The sequence below is a fragment of the Equus asinus genome, chromosome 2 (genome assembly GCF_041296235.1).
Source record: "Equus asinus isolate D_3611 breed Donkey chromosome 2, EquAss-T2T_v2, whole genome shotgun sequence".
NCBI classification, from domain to species: Eukaryota; Metazoa; Chordata; class Mammalia; order Perissodactyla; family Equidae; genus Equus; species Equus asinus.
Window position 1 is genome coordinate 176,344,324 of NC_091791.1, and position 23,543 is coordinate 176,367,866.

Here is a 23,543-nt window from a genome sequence, read left to right on the forward strand (position 1 = left end):
TTCCAGTACAAAATGCACCAATTGTGAGAACGTTCTTGCTTTCAGGGACCTAGAGATGGTCCTTCTATATTGTTACCTTTTTCAAGTAGCCTGACTCAAAAAAGCTCATTATCCACCCAAAGACTCCTGCTCTAGGTTTTATGTCTCTCGATCTGGTCACAAAGCTTAGGCCCGAATTTGTCACTAACCAGCAGTCCTGGGTGCTGTGTTCAGGAACGCGACTGAGCTTTTAGGCAGTGGAAGGCAGTGTGGTGCCCTGGAAATCACCCAGGGACCTGGGATAGTTCTGATCTTGCCAAGAACTGGTTATCTGGTCTGAGGCGCCTCATTCACTTTCCCCTGACCTGTTTCCTAGTTTGTAAAACAAGGGCATTAAACCAGGCACCACGAATGCCTCAGTTTCACCACTGTGTGGTTCCAAGTCGGGCACCAGCATCTTCCAGAGTTACCAGACCTAGAGAAACAGTTATTCCTCAAAGGGAAGATGAAAGCAAGCCCGATATTTACATTTTTCACTCCCATATTTTCAGCAACCTCTGAGTACATTTAAAGTCTGAGTCTTATTTCATGTCTGAGGCAACACGTTTTTATCTCTGAGGGGATCGGGTCCATGTTCTTCATCCCCATTACAATGAGGCAAAGTGGCAACGCCAAAACACATTAAAAAAATAAAAATTAAAAATCCAACTTTTCTACCAAAATGACTGAAAGAAGTCAATGAAAAAATGTAAATCTCAAATAAACACCCATCAGCAAAACTCCAGTCCGTCAAACACAGTTGTCCTTGATGTACGCGTCACAGCCGAATTACTTAAACTCAGTCACTGGCAGGTCCAAGCAAACAGACATCACTGACTATAGAGATGATTATCTCAATTATGCCACAGTCCAAAGCAAATTTTTGGACAGGAGGAAAAACTGTTGCTCCAAAGAACAAACAGGAAGAGATCAGAACTAACTTTAGCCTGTGGAGGAATAAGAGAGGTTAGCAAATGTTCATTTAATCTTAAACAACTTCTGCCTAAGGGATTCAAATTTACTCGAATAATCTAAAGCAGCCCTTCCCAATCTATTCCTAAACCCTAATGCCCTGGAGCATCCATTGTATGTAATGAGCTAGTTTCTCTCCTTTGCATCTAGAAAGGTACTCGCTTACTCGCTATGTACCATCCTTGAGAGAATTGAGAAAATAGTCATTCGAACCATTTTCTGAAAGCCCAGTTCCGAAGGGCTGATGTAACAGATGGTAGTCAGCACTTCTCACACTTCACCCTTCACAGTAGTTTGTGGTTCTCACAAGCCACAGAAATATGCCATGCTGACACAAAGGGAGCGGGTCTCTGCTTCTATCGAATAGTCTTATTGAGCTCCTTTGAACTTAATATTACACACAGATATATATTTTTATTTTATCATTTGGGTTTTGCTGGGTATTTGTTTGTCTATTTGCAACTTGTCCAAAACTATTAACTTCCATAATGTCTGAGATAGTGATTACACCAATCAAAAAAATCTTAAGTTGGAGCCAGCCCTGGTGGCCTAGTGGTTAAAGTTCAGCAACCTCACTGCTTCAACAGCCCAGGTTTGTTTCCTGGTGATGGAACCACACCACCTGTCTGTCAGTTGCCATGCTGTGGCAGTGGCTCACATAGAAGAACTAGAAAGACTTACAACTAGGATATACAACCGTGCATTGGGGGAGGAAAAAAAGAGAGAGGAAGATTGGCAACAGAAGTTAGCTCAAAGCAAATCTTTCCCAGCAAAAAAAAAAAAATCGTAAGTTGTGTATTTTATGTAGTAGTATTTTGAAATTGTTTTCAGGTACTGTGAGATACAGCAAATTAGTAACTCAAGTAGTGTCACTGAGAATTGAGGTTTTAAGTATATTTGAAAAATAATAAAGATATAAAATCAATGAGTTTAAGCAAACACTCTACAGTCCTGAGTTGGAATTAGAAGTACCCACATAAAACCATGATGCATTTTATAGGAAAGAAATTATCCCAAGCTCTGTCCACCGAAACAGCCCAGGAATAATGACCAATTCAGTACCAATGAGCACAGCTATCACCTAGATTATAATCTCTAAACACCATTTCCCACTAAAAGGAAGCAGAGTTCTTTGGAGAACTAGCTAATTTCACATCTCGGGCAGGAAATTTCCAAGATGAGCCTGGAACATCTTGTGCCAGAGAGGAAGGAAGCTATCGAAGGCTACTAGAGTCAGCGTTGAAAGGAGTCAGGAGCAAACTAGAAAAGGTGTCACAGGCCAAAAATGGGCCAATCTGAGCAGGAATGAGGACAATAACTGCAACAGATTGAAACACATCAAATACACTAAAATCCACGAGTTCATAATAATACTTAAAACAAAACAAACAAACTCAGTCACCTTTGGAAGGTGTAAGGGAAGCAATCTATTTAAAAAAAATTTGTTGTTGTAATAAAATACACATAACATAAAATTTACCACTTCAACCGTTTTTAAATGTGTAGTTCAGTGGCATTAAGTACATTCACTTAATGGTGTGCAACCATCACAACCATCCACCTCCAGAACTTTTTCATCTTGCCAAACTGAACCTCTGTATCCACTAAACACTAACACCCCATCCCTCCTTTCCCCAAGTCCCTGTCAACCTATTATTTTAGACTGGTAAGTACCGGTGAAAATGAAGCATATATCTTGCCTTTCCTATATGATCTGTACCTCAGGGTAACCACGTGAGGGGATTCTCTTTTCAGAAGTATTCCAGCTAATAAATGAAGAAGGAATGCTAAAATTAAGAATATCACCATTTTGTAAGCCTCAATAAATTAATGGATCAAGGCAATGATTACCAATGGCTGATAACATCAGCCCCTAATGCTTCAAAGTATAAACTGCCATCTGCAAAGTAGCACACACACACACACACACACGTGCAGGCAAACACAACAACTTTACCTGAATCTGATCAAGCCTGTAGAGCTAACTCCCAAATTTATAAGAAATACAGGAGACAGAGGAACACATTTAATGGCACCATGAGATACACAAGGAAAGCTACAGAAAATGACCTGAATTTTTCAATAAAAAGCAAACAGATAAAGAAAGAAAATTTAAAAAGAAAGCTAAAGAGAAAAGCTATATATCAAAAGAGACTAAAGAGACACATTATAATTGTATAAATCTTCTTGTGAACTTGATTCAGCAAACCACCCATTTAAAAACAAAGTTTATAAGACAAGTGAAGCTATGTAAACCCTAAGTGGCTATGATATTAAGGAATTAACAATTTTTTAGGTATGATAATATTAATGTGGTCATATTTAAAAAGACAGTTCTCAGCTTGGAGAAAGATCTTTAGAGATTCAAGAATACAATGTCTAGGATTTCTTCAAAATAATCAGGGGTAAGGGCATAGAAGAAACAAAAAGGGCCATAAATTGACTGTTGTTCAAGATGGGTAATAGATAAAAGAAGTTCACTATAATATTTTGTCTTCTTTTTGCATATGTTTGAAAATTTCCATTACAAAAAAATTTCTTTTTAAAGGAAGAAAACTAAAATTCAGAATGCAAAGCTTGAGCTTAATGCATAATTTGAGTTAGTGTTGGTCATGTAACAGCTTTTACTACAATTTAAAAACTGTTGACCTTAAATAGCTCAATCTAAAAAACAGCTGAAATTTGTGCTTTTCTTTTGCTATCCATGAAAATGATTTTCAGTACCAATTTAATTTCAAATAATTGCAGCTTTTCATGGTAATATAAAGCTCAGCAAATCTCATTGCTATATTTGTCATACTTGGCACAGCATTCCTATTAAAGATGTTCTTCACTGTGAAATGTTGGTTAAGCAATTCAAATGTTTCATTTTAAAATATCTAAAGATATTGGCCAAATCTGCACTCCTGCTTTCTGCTTTCAAAGGTTGAAGAAATGGCCAAATGAAAATGTTTCTCAGTCTTCTTTAAAACTGTTGTTGAAGACAGTGTCCTTTGCATTGCCAAGAGCTCTTTATATATGGGCTCCAAATCAGCAATTCTTTTATAACTCAGTTCCAGAAAAAAGTTTGTCTTTCGAGGGGGATAAATCCTTTTAATCATTCAATAAATAGGATAATGAATTTTCTTTTCTTTTTTTTTTTTTTTTTTGTCTAGCCCTCCAGGAAATCAAAGCTAAATGAAATTACTACTATTTTTTTAGATGTCCCCCCTTCCCTTTTACATGGTTTAAATATTTTAGTTTTCTATGAGTCATTATAAAAAGGTATCCTTTAGAATTAGTAATAACACGTCACTGACACACATTTTATCCACATTTTAAGACCTTTGAAATTGGGATGCATCTTATCTTACAATCAGCATAGATTTCCCCAGAAGCATTTTTTTTCTTATTTAAATTTCTTATTTAAATGTACATCATTATGTCTTTTATTTATAGCCTAGATTTGACAAATTATTAAAACGTCTTCAACAACGTTTCTGTAATATAAAAATACTATGATAGCAGAACAGTAAAACTGGAAAAACTAGGGATAGAATTAAGCCTTATTAAATACTTCAGTCTATAAATACCATATTTCAAACAGTTGTCTCTCATGTCTGACTTTTTAAAATTAATGTGTAATGAAGGAATTGGCCTTTGCTATACATAATTATTTGGAAACATTTTGTATTCACCTTACACTTTTTCTTCCAATAGAAAATGTTATGCGAGCTTCACATTTTAGCAGCACTATCAATATATACTTCCCCAGAACCACATGTGCAAGATATTTTATTTCAGATCTTAATGGCTCAACAAAGCTTATTGGATCAATGACTTATTGGATCAAATAACCACTACCGTCAATATCATTTGACCACCATACCACAAATCAACCACGTCCTCCAGAGAAGAGGAGAATGAGTAGTTCCACCATATGTATGTACATTATAAAAATCATTTCTAGAGTGGATCCTTGGAGAAAAGGCTTTGAGACCAGCACTAATGCCCACCTATCTGAAAAGCTAATTGAATCACATTGGGCCTTTGCTCCATATAGATATATTTTAGAAGTTATTGTTTGACCTGAATGTTAAGAATCTGTGCAAAACCTGTTACATTTGTTTTTGGAATACATAATAATGTTTTCTAATTATCTTGTTATGATAACCTATGAATTATGTGTTTTCCTTGAGGATGTACCAATTTCATAGCAGAACTCAAGGGCCACACATGCCTGGAATAACTTACCAGCCACTCCCACACGGGGATTTATTTCCTCTTTGTCCATATTCTTATAGCCCTGTCACTTCCACCACCTTCTGGCATTTATTCTGGCCTTTCCTTGTGGCTTTATTTGGCTATTATAAGGAAAAACACAGCATAAACTGATGGTCACGGACATGGGCTTTAGAGACCTAGATTTGAATCCTGGCTCTTTCTAGCCATGTGACTTGGGACACATCCTTTAATCTATCTGGGCATCAGTATGTTCATTTATAAAATTAAAATGATATCCACCTTGCAGGTATGTTACAAAGCTCCTATGAGAACATGCACGAAGAGCTTGACACAGTGTTAGGATCACTATTATTACTAGCATTTTGATCACATCTTTGCCAACAGTCGAATGGGCAACTCTCTGGCCCAGATCTTACAGTGAGAAAGAAGGATAAGCCATCAGCAGAAAACTCCCAGGACTGGAAACTATGGACCATTCTTTACCTTGGTGACTGAGCATCCACTTGTACTCCAAAGCATTGTGCAAGTCATTGGGAATATAGAGGAGCATACAGAATAGTCTCTGCCTTCAAGGAGCTTACAGCCCTTTGGAGAAGAATTGTCACATATAAAAAATGAGCAGTAAATAAATAGGGGAGAAGATACAAATCTCCCTCACAGAAGAATTCCCAATAATTTATGCCCTCAAGGAGGTTGAACATGACTCCCTACCCCGTAAGTGTGGGCTGCATGTAGTGACGTCCTTCCAAAGAGGACAGCATGGAAAGGGAGAGCAAAAGAGTAACTGTTCAGTAGAGAAAGCTGACAAACACTACCTCAGCCAGGTGACCAAGGTCAACATCAACAGTGACAGGTCATGTTGATAATATGTACTCTCGATATGATGAGATGAGAAGGTGACTTCACCTCTGTGGTCCTCCTCCCCAAAACCCATGACCCCAGTCTAATGATGAGAAGAACATCAGACACATCCCAACTGATGGACATTGTATAAAATACGTGACCAGTACTCTTCAAAACTGTCATGGTCATCAAAATAAGGACAATCTGAGAAAGTGTCACAGCCAAGAGGAGTCTAAGAAGACATGCTGACTAAATGTAATATGGTACCCTGGATGGGATCCTGGAACAGAAAGAGAACATTAGGAAATCTGGATAAAGTATGGACTTTACTTAATAACGTATCAGTATTGGTCCATCAATTATGACAACTGTATCATACTAATGTAAGATGTTAATATCTTATTATTATAAAAAATAATAAAGGTGTATAATAATATTAAGGAAACTGGGTGTGGGGCATATGAGAACTCTCTGTACTATTTTATCAATTTTTCTGTAAACCTAAAACTGTTCCAAAATAAAAAGGTTTTAAAAATCAATACAAGGTAACAAATGACAAGACAGAATGGGATTGAGTCATTCGTTCAACAAATATTTCTTGAGTACCTACTATGTGCTAGACACTTCACTAGGGACTGGGGTACAGCAATGAGCAAAGAGAGAAAGGTCCTTGACCTGGAGGAGCTTACATGGGATGTGTGCTGGGCCTTGTAGAACTAATTTATGTTCTCCGTCAGTTTTCTTTGCTTATGAGGGAAGTCCCAGTGGCATTCTAGTGGCAATGTGACCGCCATTACTTCTTGCTAAATAAGGGGCAAACATGATCCCAGCTATAGCTTAGCAGTGAGAGGTGAATAGAAAGAGACTTTGCATAAGAAGGAATGGGTCCTGGGACAGCTAGGAGCTAGCTGGCACAGCCAGTGTTTCCTGAGGCCTTCCAAACCCCAGAAAACAGCACAGCCCTTGAAGCTGATATATGCCCAGGGAGCATTTGCCCAGTCACAGAATATGGCCAGTGGAAGGTCCTCCCAATCATTTGGTCTAATCCCCTTCACTTCATGGAAAGGAAACAGGCCCAGGAAAAGAAAGTGATTGCCAGTGGTCACAGGGCTATCTCTGAACCAACTGTTTAATTTTCACTCCTCAGAGGCTGTGGACATTTATTCTGTTGTTAGAAATCATCAAAACTGAGAGGCTAGGTGTACATACTTGCCTTCATTAGATGTGATCAATGGAAAAGGATCAGGAAAACTAGATGGAGAATAACTATCAACGTGGGTTAAACGACACGGGTGACAGGAGCTTCCAAACTAAGGATGCTCTATGACCAGTTGTCGAAACTGACGGGACAGTGCAGGATAAACGTACACTTCCTAAAGGGGACAAACTCGCTTTAAGGTCGCTGTAACTGAAAGAAAAACCAAGCGACTATGTACTGCATTAGCTAAGTAACAGTTTGCAGGGGAGCTTAAATGGTATGGGGGTGGGACAGGACTGACAGTCCTTTAAAACATAAAAGACCAATAATAAATACATAAAAATGTCAGAGCAACCCCAGATTTATACTTGGATAAAAACAGAACAGAGAGAGGATCTATAAACTAGGGGTTCAGCTATGTAGTTCAGGAGCCAAATCCAATCAGATAACCACGCCGTTCTTGAGAAAGCCTGTTTTGGCTGTCAGCAGCATCCTGAAGCCTGAAGATGCCACTAGGGTATCAGCCGTGGAGACAGCTCATTCCCCTAACAAAGCCAGCCCGTTCTGCACAAAGTCAGAAAGAGACCAGACAGCACACTCAGGGAAAATTACTTTTGAAACTGAGTTTTCAAACCTTCTGTTAAGGATTGTTTCTAAACAACCATCAGGCCAGAAGATGCTTCCGTGTTTTACGTACACAGTACACACATTTAAGGTGGAATTTCAATGAAAAGATATTGAAAGAAGAATGAAAAGTTAGAATTATTAGCTTCACCTCTAACATTGAGCTAAAGATTATGTCCCCTGGGCAGCACATCAGAATCACCTGGAAAGCTTTAAAAATGTGAACGCCCTGGCCCAGGCCAGCCCAGTATCACGAGATTCTCTGGGGTGGGACGCGGGCTCCAGTCCTTTTCAAAGTTCCCCAGCTGATTCCATTGTGCAGCCCAGTTAGGAATCCATTTTCTACAGCGAGTTAGTCTCAACTTTGAATATCAAATACTCTTAATTAAAGCTGGATAAACTACCCACACATCCTAGGAGTACAATAGCCTGAAATGTCACCCAATTAAATAAAAAACTACAATTTTAACAATTAGTCTTCTTAAGTCAAATGTACCCAGGTTTCTTTGACTTTCTCTCTCTTCAGATATTTCCACAGCAGAAGCAAGTACCTCTTCAGTTCAGATGTTTTCCCCTCAATATACTCATGGTGAGCACGTGGTACAAACTGAGAGAGAACGAGAAATCTCATCCCCTCTCCCCTACCCTCCTTGGTTGGCCTTTCAAAATAGAAAAATAAAGACAAACTTCTCTTACAAGTTTCAAAACAAAATAATTAAAATGTATCTTTGGGTAAACAACTGTGAAACTCAATGAGGTATTTCCTTTATTTTTCAATAGTCACAGACTCGGGGTCAATCATGGAAATAGCTGCATAGTTTTGACTCTGCCAAACGGCTCAGTGAAATGACATCCGGGGAGGGCTGGCCCCGTGGGGAGTTCTGAACAGCATGCACCCCCTGGCCATTTGGGCACCTGCCTGCTAATCTGTGGGGTGGTAGCTTTTTTCCAAGATGTGAACTCTCCCTAATTATATCATGACATGACAATTTGCCCAGCCTACCTGGAGGAGGTTATCCAACCCTGATTGAGGACACTCAATAAACAATAATAAAAAGCTTGAACTGTCCTGAAGGCCTGAAAGTTCTCCCAAGGAAAATATCAGGGGCAGTGGCTACATTACCAGTTTTCTAAGGAAAGAGTAACTCTCTCTACCATGGAAGGAATTAAATCTTTAAAGCAGCCATGAAAAGAAGAATCGAGAACCTCCCAGCCGGCAAATGTGATTTAATTAGTCTCTTTCTCTCCAAAAGACCTTCAGGTGGGAAAGGGAGTGAATCCCAGACGCAGGGGACAGCTGTAAGACCACTACAATATTTGGCTTCCAGGAGGCGGTGGTACATTTGTTTCCTAATATAAAATGTATGAGAACCCTATTCAGCAACAAAAGGAAGTACTCACCCATGCTACAACACGGATGAACCTCAAAAACATGACGCTCAGTAACGCAAGCCACATATCGTATCATTCCATTTTCATGAAATGTCCATAAAAGGCAAACCTATAGAGACAGGAAGTAGTGTTTAGTGTTGCCCAGGGCTGAGGCTGGGAAAGGGGATTGACTGCCAAGGGCCAAAGGGATTCTTTTGGGGGTGATGGAAACGCTCTAAGATTGGATTGTATTGTAGTGATGGTTGCACAACTCTGTAATCTCCCTAAAAATCGTGGAATTGTACACTTAAAATGGATGGATTTTATGGCACACAAATTATTGATTATTCTTTGGAGCTAAATAAAATCTTATTCTTTGGACTAAATAAAACTTAGAAAAAACGATATGGCGCCTCCTCTCCCGGGTTTGGGGGTGGTTCCTCAGGTGCGATGCAGACCATCTTTCTGTCACTTACACACCCTGTGAATTCTGCTCTTTCTCCCACTTACCCCTGTAAAAAGGTATCAGAAAGAGAAAGAGAGGAGCGGGAGACCACATTATCAAATCTGGGACCCTGTGCGATCACACCAGACACCAGGTCTGGGAATTTGGAAAGGCAATCAAGCATAAATCCTGACCTAGAAAAGAAAAAAAGGCAAATGTGATGAGGGCTACACCCGCGTAGCCCAGTGCAGTGAACAGAACCCGCTGGGGAAAACCCGACTCCCGCAGAAACCGAGTCGGAAGCCTGGTTCCCCGAGGTCCAAAGAATAACCAACCAATTCACAGGGCCTCCACCAAATCCAGGGCATGCGTTGATCAAACCTAGGCTGGCTTCACTTTGGAAGCGGCGACTCTGTTCCGAGAGGAGCACGAAGTCGGGAAGTTGGTCCCGAGGCCGCGTGGCCCTGGTCCTCCGCGCCGGGCGACGCGGGCTCCGCGGGGCGGCCGGGCGCCGTCTCCGCACGTGGGGCAGCCGCCCGCCGCCGCTCAGCTCGTCCCGACTCCTCTGCCGCGGGGGCCGCGCCCCGGCCCGCGCGCCTCCCCGGGGGCCGGAGCCCAGCGCTGCAGGGGGGAGGCGCCTCGCCGCGGGCCTCTCCGCGGGGGGCGGGGGGCGGGGTGCTGGCCGACTGCTGCCCGGCCCCCTCCGCGCGCCCCCAGCCCAGTGCTCATGCGCACGGCCAGGCCTTTATAGCGGCTCGCGGTCCGCTCTCTCCGCACTCGGGCGCGGCGGGCAGATCCCACTCAGGTGCGGGGCCCGGGCGTCCAGCGCGGGCGTGGGGTTCCTGACGCCTGGCTGTGCGTGCCGTCCTTTGTCGCTCGCATCTTGTCTGTCTGTCTTCACAGTGCACCCTCCGTCGCGGTCCTGGGTTGCACGCCGACTCTAGGTTGGGCTCGATTTGCAGCCGGAACGACCCCTGCCGACCGAGAGGGGCGCCAGCTCCGGGGCAGCGGCCTCTTCGGCGTCCCCCACCCTGGGTTCCCGAGGGGTGCGGGATCTCAGGAGCGGGCGGGCGCGGGGTGCAGGGGACGTGGGGCCGCCCTGCCCCCGGAGCCTCCTGCGCATTCTCCCTCTCTCCCAGGTGCGAGCCGCCCCCCGACTACCATGTCTGCAGCCTGGATTCCCGTCCTCTGCCTCGGTGGGTACGCGCCCCTCACCGCCCCCTCCCCCGGCGCCGAGCCGGGCGGCGCTGGAGCCAGCCCTCGCGCTGTCCTCTTTCCGCAGGTGTCTGTCTGCTGCTGCCGGAGCCCGCGGGCAGCGAGGGAGCCGGTGAGCTGCGGGTTCCCGGGTCGGGGGAGAGGGGCTTGGTGCAGGCGGCGGGAGGGGCTGAGGGCCAGCAGGTGGCAGCGCGCTCAGACCGAGCCCCTGGACCTCGGCCGGGGGGCGCAGCCCCCTGTATACCTGCAGCCTGTGCTCCGGCTCACCCCCACCTCCCACGCGAGGAGCCCCTGGGGTCCGATGGGGACATTCCTCCCACGGCGCGGAGAAGGAATCCCCCATCCACACCCACGTCCCCGGAGCTCGCTGGCAGGCGGAGGCAGGCGGTGTGCGTGGAGCCCCGCCGAGGGGCGCGCTGGTCCCGGGAGTTCCCTGCGTTTGAGGTCGGGGGAAGCCTCCCAGCCGGACTTCAGACTGTCGGAGCTGCCCGAGAGGCTTGCGTCGTCGTCCCACCTGTGTGCCCCCTGGCTGTGTTTCTAGGAGTGACCCCTATAAGAAGCAGCATTTATGGGCGCGTTTCATATTCGACGGAGTTTAAAAAGAGTTTGTTCCACGTGTAGAAGTCCGAGGCTGGGTGTGTGATTTGGTGTGTTTTCTACAATATAAAAGGCAAACTCCTTTCCAAAAAATCTATCCTTTGTTTTTCCTTGAAAGGAGAAATGAGGGTAAGTATTGCACCGGGCTGTCTTCAGCCCTCCCGCATCCCCCAAGACACACACACACACACACACACACACACACACACACTCTCAACTCAGTGTTGGCAGCTGAAGGCAGAGTCTCTGAAGCCACCCAAATTGGGAGGAAGAATTAAGGCTGTTTGATAATAGGGATGAGGCTCATAAGTAGGAGGCTACTGTTTTGGTAAGGATTTTCACTTCCCCAGCAATCTAGAGTGCTTGGGAACTAAGGAACCAGCATTGTCCCTGGCATCCTGCCTTCCCTTCCATCCACGTGTACAGTCCAGGGTGTGCAGAGGCTCCTGAGGGAGCATCCTTGTTGCTCTGCCTTGGGAAAAAGTTGCTTATTATCATTATTAACCTCTGTTTCAAAAAGGTTTGGATAACCACAGCTTTCTGTTTTTGGAAAGTAGTGTTTAATAACATTCTCAATTTAATATTCACAGTAAATTGATGAATTAACATGTATTTTGTTATCTTGTCACATGTTGCCAAGGGCTTGTCTCTACCTAACATCTTTTGTAGTAAAAAACTTCGATTCTTTATTAGTCAGGTTGACTGTGTAAAGCTGGAGTATTAACAGTGCTTTCTAAAAATGCATTCACTGCCTGGTATATCTTTCTGGACAGATCTGGAGCAGAAGTAATCAGGTTCAATTCAGATGAAAATACTCCATTCTGAAGAGACTAACTGCCCCGTTTCCTGGCCTGCAGGAGTTGCAGAATGCTCCTTGAGCTGGGTGACCTTGAGTAAAGTAACCCCAGGCCGTTAATTTCTTCAACTATAAAATGAATGATTGAGCTAAATGACACTCTGTAAAGTGAAGTGTCTTTTCACTAGTTTGCTTAAATTAAGGTATAATTTTAAGGCACTGCATTTGGAGGAAAACTGATATAAATGGTCCTCTGAAGCAAAAGATGACTTAGGTTTGTGCCTGTGTCTATGAAAATGTCCCTCACAGGTGCAGCCCAGATTTAATATCTTCGCCTCAGGCAACTATGTACACACATCATCAGAACTGAGATTTTTATATTTCTAGAATAAATGGCCAATGCCTGTTATTTTCTAGTTCTGATATATTTCCAATTGTGTATTTCCAAACTGATAAGAACTGAGAAAATTCTCCCATTAGTCTTTATAGTGGCTGAAGACTAGATTGGAAAAGTGATTTTTGGCTTGCTGAAATCTGGAATAGTGTGGAATGGTACATAAGTCAATATTCTTAAGGAGTGTAGAAATTAGGGAAGTAAAGCTTCAATCTCATCCTAGGCACCCCCCCCCCCACCAGCACCACTCTTGTAGAAGTCCTAAGAATGGTTATTACCTTCCCTCCTTTCTCTTCAGTTCCCATCGCTATCACGTGCTTTACCAGAGGCCTGGACATCAGGAAGGAGAAAGCAGATGTCCTCTGCCCAGGGGACTGCCCTCTTGAGGAATTGTCTGTGTTTGGGAACATCGTGTATGCTTCTGTATCGAGCATATGTGGCGCCGCCATCCACAGGTAAGCCCAGACACGCCACGGGGAGAGAGATGCACGTGCCAGGATTCCCTTCCCCTCTGTAGCCAACTGGATGCCACACACTCGCACCTTTTCTTTCTTTTGGTGCCACTTTTGGCCATAGAAGGTGGATACACCAAACATACAAGGGAAGCTTTCCGACTAAAGGCAAATTGCGTTGTTTCTTGACAGCTAGACTCCTGTGATTCTGAAACATTTCTAATCATGTGGTATATTACTGCGTTTTTACTATGTGCTGCTACTCTACTTCTGTGTGGTAGATATAGTTTGACTCCGTTTTACAGTTGAGGAAACTCAACTCAGAGAGTTGTCGAGTGTCTTGCCCGCGGTCACCATTGTTAGCAAGTGCCAGAGCTGGGACTGAAAGCCCGTATTCTCTGCCTCCAGAGCCCATGTTCATCACCACTCTGCTGTCCTGCAAAAGAATAGCCAGTAGGATGCATTTTTAGAAAATGAAGTCCAAGGACATGTAGTTAAATTATCTTAGAAAACTAAGAACACTGGCGCTCCTAACTCGGAGCCTCTGGCTGTGGGGAACAGGATGCTACAAGTGTGTGTTTAGCAACACTTAAGAAGTTTGACAGCACAAAACCATTCCCCCAGCAGATTTCGTACCTGTGTAAGCGAGTTTTTAAAAAGGCTGATAGCATCCTCAAATAGTTCCCTGCTGAACGATTTTCTTGATTAGTCAGAGCAATAGGTGCAACGTGGCACTCTGGCGGTCGGATGCCCCTGCAAAAGCGGGGATAGAATCGCAACTGTTCTTGTGTTGCAGAGGAGTAATCGGCAACTCAGGGGGACCCGTGCGAATCTATAGCCTACCAGGTCGAGAAAACTATTCCTCAGTCGTTGCCAATGGCATCCAGTCTCAGACGCTGTCCAGGTGGTCTGCTTCTTTCACAGTGACAAGTAGGTACAATTACATTGTGCTTACTATTGTGTAAATATTACCTCTCCCCCCCAAAACGTTTTCTGCTTTTCTCAGCCCAGCCTCTTTGACTCTGATGGAAAAACCTGTGATCAAGACTGAAGGGGTCAACTATAGGTTAGAGTCAGGGGACCTGGAGAGTCAGGGGCCCCCTCAAGCCTAACGGGTGAATGGGGGGAGAATAATCTTGCTGTCAGAAGATGGCAGTGGAAACTTGAATTGTTTGCAATCAGAATGCCCTGACATTTACCAAACAACACTAAATCAAAATAACTAGTGAATAAATGTGAATTCCTTTTTGGTGATCCTTTTAAAATATAATAGATAGAATCCATTTTGGTTCTTTGAAACTAGCACACAGCAATTGCTCCTGCAATTGCCATCATTCTAATATATTTATCATCCTAAAGAACTCTAAATTAGATTCCTTATGCTTTGATGGAAAAGAAGGAAGAGGAAAAAATAGCTTCTCTTTATTTTAACAGAAGGCAGAAGTGGTACCCAGGAAGCCACAGGACGAGCGGTGTCCACAGCACGTCCAGCAACAGGTTTGGAATATGGACCCTATCTCCTAGTTGCCTGGCACAGCATTTGGAAGTTATAAATAAATGTGTCTTTGATAGGAACTTTCCTTTAAAAAAAAACTGATGTTAAAGAAACATAAAGCAAATATCTGAAGTGTACTGGTATATTACATAGGAAAACATTGTTTTATATTTTAAATCCCTTGGTCATCTTCTTTATAAACGTCTTTTTCAATTATAAACTCTGCTACAAAACATTCTCTTGAAGTCCTGCCAATTCTCCCTGATTTGATAAACCACACCTAGAAACTGGTCAAAGTACAAGTACCATAAATTCCCTAGTTCTGTTTGTCACAGGAATAAAAGGAATTAGTGTGTGTATATTTTAAGAACTAGCCAGGGATCTCCTTTTCTAAGACGGTGGCAATTTTAAAATCAAGGACATTAAGAAGGTTAGAATCTGAGTTCCCAATCCTGCCTCAACTGTGAGTTTGGGATGTCAAAGTGGTGGATTGGAGACACATCTATATGCAGGCCTGCTACAGCCCTGACTTGTTTGTTGGGGCATTACTTCCCAGTCCAGAATGAAGTGTTTTCAAGAATGACACTCCTTGTGAGCTTTTCCCCACGTGGGCTTCTTGCTGTGGAACTGTCTTCCTTTTGCTAATGCCAGGTGCTGCCTTTGTTTCAGGTAAACGACTAAAGAAAACACCTGAGAAGAAAGCTGGCAATAAAGGTAAGAGTCCAGATATCTGTTTGGGAGAAGAACACTCTCTCTTGCTCCCTCCCTCCTCTTGAAACTGCTAACGAAAGGACTTGTTTTGGGTGTTCTCACAGACTGCAAAGCAGACATTGCGTTTCTGATCGATGGAAGTTTTAATATTGGGCAGCGCCGATTTAATCTACAGAAGAATTTTGTTGGGAAAGTGGCTCTAATGTTGGGAATTGGAACAGAAGGACCACACGTGGGCCTAGTTCAAGCCAGGTACCAACCTTGTTAAAAGGGGAGGAGATTTAAATGATGTCTTGAATGATGACAAGTGATCAGTCCTTTTAGTAGGTACATTTATTTCAATTCGGTATAAACATAGTGAGTTGTAGACAGTCTGGATTTCCAAACTATAAATTCAGGATTTAAGACTGCCTGAGCAGACTGGGTAGGTCTAATTGCTTCCTTTTTGGAATAAAAGGATTTAGAGAATTTTATGCTATCTAAGGACCAGAAGGTAGACTAAAATGTCTCGTTGCTCATACAAATGACCTCTGCACATTTACTTTGCTCAGTTGCTAAGTTCTCTTTGCTGAAGAAGCAGTGATGTGTCCATTCTTCCTCTCTATACTCTTGTTATTTTTTTAAGCTCTCTCCATATTCCTTTGATTGGAGATCTGAAGCTTGACCTTTTTTTTATTCATTTTAAAATAATATGCATTGATGGCTTTTAGCATTATAATATGCTCATTATAGAAAGCTTGAAAACGTATAAAGCACAAAGAAAACAGATTTCCCAAATATAGCCCCCAGAGATAATCATTGTAAAATGTTTTATTTCCTTTCAGGATTTTAAGAAAATATTTGCTTATATATGTGTATTTCTTTTTCAAAAGCTCCAACTATAAAAATGTCTAATCATGTGTTTTCGTCCCTTTACCATGTGATTTTACCATATCACAAATATTCTCCAAAAAATGATGTTTCATAATGCTCCTCTGCATGATTATTTATCTGTTCTTCTGTTGCTTTTTCACCATTGCGCGCGCATTGCACTGTGATGAGCGTCCTTAAGCCATCCTTGTGCCATCTCTGATTAGTTCATTAAGCTAGACTCCTAGAAGTCAGATTGGGTCAAAGGGTCCTGACATTTTTAAGGCTTCTGATATAAAGTTAAGTTGCTTTCTGGAAAGTTGATCCAATTTAAACTACTATCAGTGGGGTGTAAGGGTGTCACTAATACTACTACAATATTTAATTTATATTTCATTTTTTCTGGTGTTATTTTTTACAATTGGCTCTTAATGTAGATAGAATTTTTTTGGTGTGAGAATTTAACTTTGTCATATGCTACATAGTTAAGCTGTTTGTCCCACACCTTTAAAAAAAAAAATGAGCTGCTTATTCCCTTGATTTGTGCTATCAATTTTATATACAGGTTTAGGCAAGTCTGTTTCTTTGATCCATGTGCTAATTCTTACATCTTTTCGACAATGCTTTTATTGTAGCTTTATTGTACATTTTAACATCCCATAGGGCAAATTTGCCTCAATATTTTTCTTCTTATATTTTTTCTTTGCTATTTTTACCCAATTCTTTTCAAAGCTATACCACCTTGTAGGTTCATACAAAGACTAGCTTCTCTATAAACTTCCTGGTTTATAGGTTTTCTATTTTAGGAAGAACATTATAATAGATAAAGTATATCAAGTGTTTATATTTAAGCAGAATAACAATATGTCATTAAGGATACAAAAATAAGACTAAATCTCATGAATCATAATTTGGATAGTTGAAAAATGACCATAAAAATGAAAAGACTATCGCCCTATGAAATCTGATTCTGTGACCCTGCATTCCACCAGGTATATGGAAATCATACACCAGGTATGCAGAAATACAGTCAGTGCCATATTTGTCCCTCAAAAATCTGGACTTAATGGCAATCGATAATGCTAAGATCTTAAAATTTTGCACTGAGGAAATATTGACTTATCTAAAAACGTAACACAACAAATTGTGCTTTAACTGTTTTTACTCAGCATGATGTCTAATGAACACGGTGTAGTTATAAAAGTGAGCCAAAATTCTTTTACTACTAAATGTGGAAAATCCCAAATCTCTTGCAATATACATAATTTTAAGATTGGCAAATGTCAGTATAAGAAAAATTCAATATTATAATACTTTATAATTCGTTTCCTTATAACTTTCTCATTTTTAAAATGTTGGCCTTAGTGTCATGGAAATTGCCTCTTCAGAAACCTGGGTTAATAGACCCAGAATGTTCAGTGCTGCCAGGGTCCCCTCTAGAGCAGACCTAGCCTCACACCCAGCTGCCTTCCAGCTTTCAGGTGCCCAACACTGCAGACTTCCCATAAGCCTGGGGCCCTGAGCCAAGCCTGGTTTCAGGTGCTTCATCTAGTTTAGGCGTAGACTTTGGAGCCAGACAAACCTGAATCTAAAATGTGACCATGTTTTGTTGGGCAAATTGCCTAAATGCTCTGAGCCTCAGTTTCTTCATTTATATAATAGGGATAATAATTTCTACCTTGTAGAGTTACGATGAAAGGAAATTATACACGGAATATGTATTTAGCATATTACCCAGAATGTAACAAACGCTCAAGGTAGCAATTGTTTTTTGTTACATTTCTGAAAGATCCCAAAAAATTCAAGTAAGGATGCCATGCCTTAGTTGACTGTGTACTGTGGGAATAGGAAAGAAACTTGGGCATGGTCCAATTTCAAGACTTTTTTTTAAGGTATATTATGTTGCTTGTTTGTTTTTACCTGTCCAATTCTCCCTGGATAACATTTTTTCATTTTTCCACTTAGTGAACATCCAAAAATAGAATTTTACTTGAAAAACTTTACATCAGCCAAAGATGTTTTGTTTGCCATAAAGGAAGTCGGTTTCAGAGGGGGTAACTCCAACACAGGTAAGCAGAACGTGGCACCTGGGAGGTAACACAGGAGAGCCTTATGAATGACCAGACACGTGAAACAATATCATGCTATTTTATAAGCTGATGGGACACTCCTCCTCCTGGCACTGAACTTTTGGTTAGGTCTGCACTTGATCATCTGAGATGTTCAACTTATAATGGAAAATATAGCAAAGGGTTAATTGATATTGCTTATTTTTACAAAACATAAAGCATTGTGATTTATAATCCTTATTTTGGATAGGGTAGATATCACTTTAGAGAAGTACCTGTTTAGAATGTTAAAAAGGAGCAAAGATCAACAGACTTATCTAATGAATGCAGATGCGGCGGAAAGAACGAGAGTAGCACTGTGGACCTTCTGAAAGGAGACAAGAAGTCCCTAGAGGTAGTAGTCAGTCACTAAGGGGCTAGACAGAGAGCACAAGTATAGGAGTGGGAGTCAGTTTTGTGTTTCTCACTGGTGACTGATCTAAGGAAAAGAAATGTGAGGCTTCTGAGAGGTGAGGGTGGAGGTATTGTGGGCGGCAAAGACAAAAAATAGGCCTGATGGATAATTAAACTTTCCTATCTGATGCATCTGTTATAGAACTGAGTTCTTAAACTTGGTGGCATCAAGTTGGTACAGGGAAATAGAAATGTCATTTGAGAAGGGGTGCTGTTCCACTTTGCTTCTTTTTCGAACCTAGGAAAAGCCTTGAAGCACACCGCCCAGAAATTTTTCACAGCAGACACTGGAGTGAGAAAAGGGATCCCCAAAGTGGTGGTGGTATTTATTGATGGCTGGCCTTCTGATGATATCGAGGAAGCAGGCATTGTGGCCAGAGAGTTTGGCGTCAATGTATTTATAGTTTCCGTGGCGAAGCCTATCCCTGAAGAACTGGGGATGGTTCAGGATGTTGCATTTGTTGACAAGGTAAGGAGGTGAAGGGTGTCTGCTGTTATGGTACTCATTCAGTTTTGGACCTCGAGGCCTAGTGCTGACTGGCCCATACCTGGATTAACTTTAAACATTCAAGATGTAATGTTCTCATAATTTTTAAGAAGAAGCAACTTTGGATCTCTTTTATGTCTCCTCCGTTAGGCTGTCTGTCGGAATAATGGCTTCTTCTCTTACCACATGCCCAACTGGTTTGGCACCACGAAATATGTAAAGCCTCTGGTGCAGAAGCTCTGCGCTCACGAGCAAATGATGTGCAGCAAGACCTGTTATAACTCGGTGAACATCGCCTTTCTAATTGACGGCTCCAGCAGTGTTGGAGACAGCAATTTCCGCCTCATGCTTGAATTTGTTTCCAACATAGCCAAGACTTTTGAAATTTCGGACATTGGTGCCAAGATAGCTGCTGTACAGTTCACCTATGATCAGCGCACAGAGTTCAGTTTCACTGACTATAGCACCAAAGAGAATGTCCTGGCCGTTATCAGAAACATCCGCTACATGAGTGGCGGAACGGCTACTGGTGACGCCATTTCCTTTACTGTTAGAAACGTGTTTGGTCCCATGAGGGATAGCCCCAACAAGAACTTCCTGGTGATTGTCACAGACGGGCAGTCCTACGATGACGTTCGAGGTCCTGCAGCTGCTGCACATGATGCAGGTAAGGTCCTTGTCCTTTGACTGGGAAGGGAACCAAGGGAGGGGTTCAGTGAATTTTAGGAGTAAATATAAACTTAAGCATTTATTTTATTGAACAAACACCTACAGTGTAGCACTCATTGTTCTAAGAGCTTTACCCAATATTAACTGATTTAATTGTCAAAGCAGCCCTATTAATCTCATTCTACAGATAAGAAACTTCCTCAAAATCACACAGCTAGTGTTGAGGCCAATATTCAAACCCAGGCAGTCTGGCTGAGTCCACACCTAACCACACTATCTTGGAACTGCCATGAGAACCATGTCATACATCAAGGAAATACGTTACAAGTCCTCACATTTGGCTCAAACTTGGAATATATCCCCCTTTATAACAAAGTATTATGAATCTATTTGATAATTTATCCTAACTCTTTTTTAGTAGTTTTCAGTCTGGCATGAGTTTTCTAGATGCTAAGGTCACCAATAAAGACTTTAATACCATCCCATCTAAACTTCCTTTCTGGTGTCTTTCTTGAGATAATGAACACACACTCTGATGTTATTAAAAGATATGAAAAGGGTTTTTTTCTCCCTTATCCCAACCTTAATATTTCTTTTGGCAAAGGCCTCTAGTTTCTGAAGACATTAACATAACGTGCTGAGATCAAATAGGCCAAGATAAAGCTGAGGTTCCCTTTCCTGGGATAAAACTGAGTGACTGGAGTCCAATAATATTTAAGAAACAAAAATGCTAACTTGGGGGGGGGGGTGCGGAATTAGCGTCCTTGCATTTTTCTACACTCTTCTGCACTTTTCCCTATTTAATTCCTAATGACTTAACCTTTTCCCTTTTGTACAATTAGCACCTCTGCTAATGCACTTATGTACTTTTATAGATATTGATGGAGCAGTTTTTATAAAGTAGGACAGAGAGCTGATACATGCCATTTAAGCTATACACTGGTTTATTTTATACGTCAGCTACTAGCCTATGTTGAACACCTGTTCGCTATCATACTCCTTAAAAGTGCAGCTTACTGAACTAATTTCTGGTTAACAGGATTGGCTTCAGGCTAAAGTGAACCAGGTTAATTCAGATACATTTTCCCCCGATGTGGTCAATTGACTTTTAGGAGGCTGGGCTAGACTATTTTCATGAAAGTTATCTTTTAGTGATAATGAAGTGAAAGTTAACAAAAGCCAGAAAATAGGGTAGGCTTTCAGGGATAGACCACAAGTTTAAAAAAAAAAAACAAAAAAACCTGTAATTATATACTGGGCCTGAGCTAAATAATCTGAGCTTGAATGCAGAATGAAAAGTGAGAAAAACAGGAGGGAGGAAAATTTTTGACCTTTTCTCTCTTGCCAGCGAGAGAGGATTGGCTGGTGGTGATAAATGAGAAATCGTTTCAAGTAGCTTTTCAAGTAGCTTTTCCATCATAAACCTGCTTATTTGCAAATAAATGGGTTTATATCTTAAGTATTGACAACTCTGAGCACTGTATACCACTAGAATCCTTGGATAGGAGGGGCTCTTTCAGAAACTCTCAAAATTTTATGGGGAACTTCACCCATGAGAGAGATGGTAGTCTACACTAAGACTCTGCTACACCACTTCCACAATCGGGAATGAGGTGAATCAAACTAACGTCACATCACCTAACCAAATGTACAGTTGGAGGGAAAATCTTCTAGTAGCTCAAGGGAATGCAGATGGAATGCCTTGTGTGACTGGAAGAAATTCTAGCTTCACAGACATTTCTCCTTGGCTGTTTTCATCACCAGGAGATTTTTGCTTTGGGATTAAAGACTGACGATTTCTGACTACTGGTGTTGCCAATGTAAAAATATAAAAATTGAAATGGAAGAAACTTGGCATTATTCACAGAGGACTAGTCACCATTCCCCCCTCCGACAATGCAGCCTTAGAAAACTCCAACCATTTACGTATCCTATCTTGTTATGCCCTTCTTTCTTGCCCTGTTGTCCTTGCTGTGACTCCAGAACGACTAATTGAAGTGATGACAGCAGGCAGTCCTTTCTCATGCCAGCCTCAGAGGGGAAGTTTTTACCATTTCACTATGTTTGCTGTAGGGTTTGGATTGATATATATATATATTTAGGCATTTTTGTCAGGCTAAGAAAGTTTCCTTCTATTTCTAGCTTACTGTGTTCTATCATGATGGATATTGAAACATCAAATTTTTTTCTATGTAAGTGATCATATGATTTAGCTGTTAATGTGGTAAATTACACTAATAGCAAAGCTTCTGGTTTTGACCAAACTGTTGAGCCATTCTCATCACAATGCCTGTTAAAACCTACCTAACAATTTGGTACAGGGGATTTAGTTCTTCAGACGTTACCAGTTTTCTCTTCAGCTGTGTGCTAATATATGAAAAATCTTTGCACGTAATTTTATATATAAGCTGGAACTTCGTTTTAATTCACTTAATGTTTCCATTGTAGGTATCACCATCTTCTCTGTTGGTGTGGCTTGGGCACCTCTGGATGACCTGAAAGATATGGCCTCTAAACCAAAGGAGTCACATGCTTTCTTCACAAGAGAGTTCACAGGATTAGAACCAATTGTTTCCGATGTCATTAGAGGAATTTGTAGAGATTTCTTAGAATCCCAGCAATAATGGTCACATTATGACAAGTGAAAGAAAAAGTGCAAGGGGATATAATGTATAAGTTATATTCTCGTAATACTGAAATACTATATAGCATACCAGGATCAGATATAAAACTGTTAAAGATGCCAGCAACTGTTTTAAGCAAATAAGCATTCATTTAAAGCTACTACCATCTAATTACAATTTAGACCTAATTGTTCAAAACACTCTGCTGAGGCTTCATAATCATGATCCTTAAAAACTCAGGAAAGAGGAAATATCGTGGATTAAAATCTTACGAGTTCTAACATGAATATTAAATGTATAGATATTTATGCAAATTCCATAGCTCAATAAAAGAATCTGATACTTAGACCAAAAGGAACATTCCTTCTCTAATCATTCTATATTATATAAGGAAAATGAAAGAGAAACTTAAATAGAAAGCAGCTCCTTAACTTAGTTCAAATATAAATATTTTGACCGAAGTAGATGTTGTCTTAAAACCAATCAGTAATAGTTGTTACTTAATATACTAAAAAGTTATAATCAGTCACAGAAGAAATGGAAGGGAATTCGGTATCAAGCTTTTGTAGTATATTTTCATAGTAACTTAGAACTGAAATACCACACTGAACAAGATAGCAGGATTGCCTGGTATTTTTCTATATCAATTTTATATGTGTGTAGATATATTTGTCTTGTACTCTAAAATAGTAATCCATGTACTGAAAAAAGGTTAAGGTGGTAAATTTTCACTTAACACAAACATTTAGCTTTAAAGAAAAGCACGTATTTCAAATAGCAGAACTGCAGGAAAAAATATTGTAGTTTGAGTATTTAAGCAATAAAACTGCTAACGACTATTATTCTAAGCTGCCTTACTTGTATTATTCCAAGTGTCTCTCCCTAGGACATGGTAAAAATTCTACATTCACTAATTCATGTGAAAACACCAATCTAATTTTTTCTTAAAATCATGCAATAAGACTATGTTTATTTTCTCTTTCATTCAATAAAATTTGAGTGCCTACTGTGCTAGGCATTACATACAGCCAGTACCA

The 23,543-nt window shown here is 41.2% G+C and overlaps 1 protein-coding gene and 1 long non-coding RNA gene across 6 annotated transcripts in view; one reads left to right on the forward strand and one right to left on the reverse strand.

The window, feature by feature from the left end:
* The window catches only part of LOC139044550 (uncharacterized), a 106,376-nt gene extending 96,109 nt beyond the window's left edge, over positions 1-10,267 (reverse strand). Inside the window, exons 1-2 of one of the 3 annotated variants that reach the window (XR_011501538.1) lie at positions 10,031-10,262; positions 9,281-9,380 (exon numbers count right to left, since the gene is read on the reverse strand). This is a non-coding gene — a long non-coding RNA (uncharacterized lncRNA). Of the gene's footprint in view, positions 1-9,280; positions 9,381-10,030 lie in introns of all 3 variants that reach the window. The other 2 variants (XR_011501540.1, XR_011501539.1) reach the window with 2 other exon arrangements.
* A 60-nt stretch (positions 10,268-10,327) lies between these two features.
* On the forward strand, positions 10,328-23,348 carry COCH (cochlin). Of its 3 annotated transcripts, none has more exons than XM_014857460.3 (12): positions 10,328-10,500; positions 10,835-10,891; positions 10,978-11,022; positions 12,996-13,152; positions 13,946-14,079; positions 14,584-14,646; positions 15,314-15,358; positions 15,460-15,607; positions 18,170-18,273; positions 18,969-19,195; positions 19,364-19,880; positions 22,331-23,348. In XM_014857460.3, exons 2-12 carry the CDS (start codon positions 10,858-10,860, stop codon positions 22,504-22,506), a joined length of 1,650 nt encoding a protein of 549 aa, XP_014712946.1. In that variant the 5' UTR covers positions 10,328-10,500; positions 10,835-10,857; the 3' UTR covers positions 22,507-23,348. The 3 variants fall into 3 exon arrangements, with proteins under 3 accessions (XP_014712946.1, XP_014712939.1, XP_014712954.1); XM_014857453.3 differs by having other exon boundaries at positions 10,416-10,639; XM_014857468.3 differs by having other exon boundaries at positions 10,474-10,550.
* The last annotated feature ends 195 nt before the right edge of the window (positions 23,349-23,543 follow it).